Source organism: Poecilia latipinna, unplaced genomic scaffold (genome assembly GCF_001443285.1).
Source record: "Poecilia latipinna isolate Pla-1442-1.1 unplaced genomic scaffold, P_latipinna-1.0 Scaffold4157, whole genome shotgun sequence".
Lineage (NCBI taxonomy): Eukaryota > Metazoa > Chordata > Actinopteri > Cyprinodontiformes > Poeciliidae > Poecilia > Poecilia latipinna.
The window spans coordinates 15,060-18,318 of NW_015116773.1; the positions used below are offsets into that span (position 1 = coordinate 15,060).

Below are 3,259 nucleotides of genomic sequence, written 5' to 3' on the forward strand. Positions count from 1 at the left end.
ACTGTACTTAAGTACAGTAACGAAGTACTTGTACTTCGTTACTTCCCACCACTGTCTGGAGGAGAATCAGTCTGTCACTGTAACCTGCTCAGCCTTCACTCCCTGTCCACACTCACCTCCTGAACTCACCTGGAACCTTCAACAACACTCCCTCGGACAAACAGAGAAAAACCCAGATGGAACCTTTACAACTAAAATCCAAGAGACAGTCATTCTGTCAGACGCACACAACGGCTACAGCATCAGCTGTTCTGCCGGATATCCTGTGAATGGAGGAAACAAGATGGCAGAGGCAGAAGTGACTCTCAGTGTTCCATGTAAGCCACAGGTGTCAAACTCGAGGCCCGGGAGCCAAATCTGGCCCGCCGTAGCTTTTTATGTGGCCCTCTCCACTCCACGTTACATCAATAAGGCCATCCAGTTTTTCACAAATCTGAAAAAATTCACACTAAGTCAACAAAGCTCCACATTTTTTCTTGATGTCAAGTTATAGTCCATAACTTGACATCAAGTAATAAACAAGTAATAAACAGTCACATTCAACATCATACATTAGCGCAAATATCGTAAAAATGCCTTGCAAATATTTCAAAATTATCTCCACGAAATCTGCAATTTTGATTGCAACAAAACACTAAAACAATCAAAATCCTGGAGGAACAGCTATTTATTGATATTTTAACAGTTTAATTAGTTTTGTCAATATATTCTGGTGCAACCGGCCCTTTAAGAACATTCCGATTTTTGAAATGAAAATGGGTTTGACACCCCTGATCTAAGCGATCTTGTCAGCGTGTAACAGCTTTTTACATTTCTGATAAGTAAAGTTCACGCACGTGTCCCGTTTTTCCTCAGATGTGCCAAGAAACACCCGGGCCTCCGTCAGTCCGTCGTCAGGTTTGGTATCAGCGGGCAGCAGGGTGGAGCTGAGCTGCTGCAGCAGAGCCTGGCCTCCACCCAGCTTCACTTGGTTCAGGATCAGCAGACATGGAGGCGCCAACGTGTCCGTGGGTTCGGTTTACACCTTCAACGCGACTGGGGGGGGGGGGGGTTACTGTGTGGCTGCCAACCGTCTGGGTCACAGCAGATCATCTGTGATCCATGTTGGTCTCCGAGGTAAATATTTAACACCAGATCGTGCCTAAATGTTTAAAATGAGACTTCAAGAGGTTGGTTTTGACCTACATGTTTGCTGAATAGCAGGCATTGTGCCAATCACAGTGGGAACATCAGTGGCCACTTTCCTTATCGTTTGCCTTTTGATGTCTGTTTGGTGAGTAGCACAATTAAAATCATGCCGTATAATTTTGAACAAAATGTGTGTTTTTAAAAAGCTATTTTGAAGAGCACTTCTATATAAATTCTCTGGGGATTTTTTGCCTTCTTTATTAGAGGTGAGTGAAATAAACTGCACTTTTTTATGTTTTTACTGACAGGGATACGATTACTTTATGGACCAAAATATTGCTAAAAAATGTTGCTTTCTTCCGAATTACCAAGTTAATTTTTAGTAGACCTGCTTCACATCTGCACTGAGTGGAGTCGATTCCCATCAATTCGGTCGTCAAACTAAATTGATAAGAAAGCATCTTCACTGTCACTAAAATGGATTTTTGCAATGAATTAATTATAATGTGTAATGTTTTTTTGTAGCAATAGAAAATGCTAAAATCGCGAGATAATAGCATTGAAATTAAAACACAGTCATTTAAAAGTGAAATATGTTTAAATGAATTATGGATTACACTCAGTGGACTAGTGACGTTTTCCATGTTGCCATGGTGATTGGTGATGGCATCTGACAAAATGCAATATTTACTGCTCGATGTTTCACAACTGGTGACTGCCTGATGTTTTCATCTTTGACCTGAATGTGGCTGAAATGTGATGTGCACATAAACTTGTAATTGAACTTTTGATAGTTAGATAAAAACTTTTGATAGTAGATAGAAACCGTAGTTCTGATGTTAAGTAACAAAACTAGTGTCAATTTAAGTAATGTAATAAATAATAAAAAAGTAGCTTTGTTTTTGAACTGTCAAACCCTTTATATCCACTTTGTGTATATCTAAAACTTTCTTTCTGAAAAAATGCATCTTGTTTTTTCTTTTCTTTGTTATTGGTTAGTTTTGTCATCATTCTCCACTTTCTGGATTCTAATCTGATGTGAATATAATGATGTTTATCTTCCAGCGTTTCCTTCAGATTGGTTTAGACTCTCTTTAGTTTTTGTGTTTTAACTTGAAGCACAGTAGAAACACTCTGACAACTCTTCAATGTCTTCCAGTGGTTTTAGGTCCAAACATGCGACTCTGCAGCAGACACAGGTGAGGAGGTGTTCATTTTACGTGTGCAGCACCGCCCTGACGTTTCGTGAAAAAACACATATTTTACTATTTCCCACAGAGTCAAACAGGCTTGGAGGCTGATGTTTGGAAGGCCAACAAAACAGAAGGAGAACTTCATTATGGAGAAGTGAACATCATCAGAAAGACAGCTGAAGCTTCCTCTTTTCCAGCGCAGGACCAGGAGACAGTCTACGCAGAGGTCAAAGAGGTCAGAGGTCGGCAGTCTTGCCAACACAGACTGCCGACAGTCTGTGGTATGCTAACGTGAAGTAAAATTAATGTTTTTATTAGCTATGAATCATTATGTTCTATTTATTGTATTGTTCATATCAGACATTAAGAGAATCTGCGACTCTTTCCAATGATTGTAGATGAACAAATTTAAGAATGAATCAATGATGTATTTTAGATCAAAGTTCATACTTCCATAATTTGCAGTGTGAATACACCATATTACATGTTCATCAATTAATTAAGGCAACAAATCAACAAGTTCTGTAAGAAGAAATGCCCACACATAAATGATGAATTGCCTGTACTTGCATAGCGTTTTATGGAGTCCGTAGGAGCCCAAAGCTCTATGGCGTTCAGTCATTCACACATTCATACAGTGGTGATGTCAATGTGACCAGGCACCGGCGCCACCATCTGACCATGAGCAGCAGGAAAGGCTTCCTCTGTCGTTTTGCCCAGAGAGATTGAGGGCCGCCATCATCCCTTAATGCCACATAAATACACTAGAAAACTCCCAGAAGTTGAACATTTTTGGCTTTTGAAACTCAGACATTTTCATCTCTGAGTTTAATATCAAAATATGAGTTTTTTTTTTTTTATTATTTTGGGGGGGGGGGGGGGTTTGGAACGGTTTTGGTTTTTCTAATCTTCAACTTTTTCAGTTTTTTTTTGACAGT

At 39.6% G+C, this 3,259-nt stretch overlaps 1 protein-coding gene across 1 annotated transcript; it reads left to right on the forward strand.

Annotated features, from left to right (window-relative positions):
* Window positions 1-60: 60 nt before the first annotated feature.
* Window positions 61-3,170, forward strand: LOC106942280 (intercellular adhesion molecule 5-like). The gene is made up of 5 exons (XM_015025524.1): window positions 61-317; window positions 856-1,116; window positions 1,201-1,273; window positions 2,288-2,327; window positions 2,407-3,170. Exons 1-5 carry the CDS (start codon window positions 284-286, stop codon window positions 2,614-2,616), a joined length of 618 nt encoding a protein of 205 aa, XP_014881010.1. The 5' UTR covers window positions 61-283; the 3' UTR covers window positions 2,617-3,170.
* The last annotated feature ends 89 nt before the right edge of the window (window positions 3,171-3,259 follow it).

Excerpts from the sequence above, each read along its gene's own strand:
- LOC106942280 (XM_015025524.1), top strand. The coding sequence starts at position 284 with ATGGCAGAGGCAGAAGTGACTCTCAGTGTTCCAT. Across the intron at positions 1,117-1,200 it reads GATCCATGTTGGTCTCCGAG|CAGGCATTGTGCCAATCACA; the intron begins GTAAATATTTAA and ends TTTGCTGAATAG. Across the intron at positions 2,328-2,406 it reads CGACTCTGCAGCAGACACAG|AGTCAAACAGGCTTGGAGGC; the intron begins GTGAGGAGGTGT and ends TATTTCCCACAG.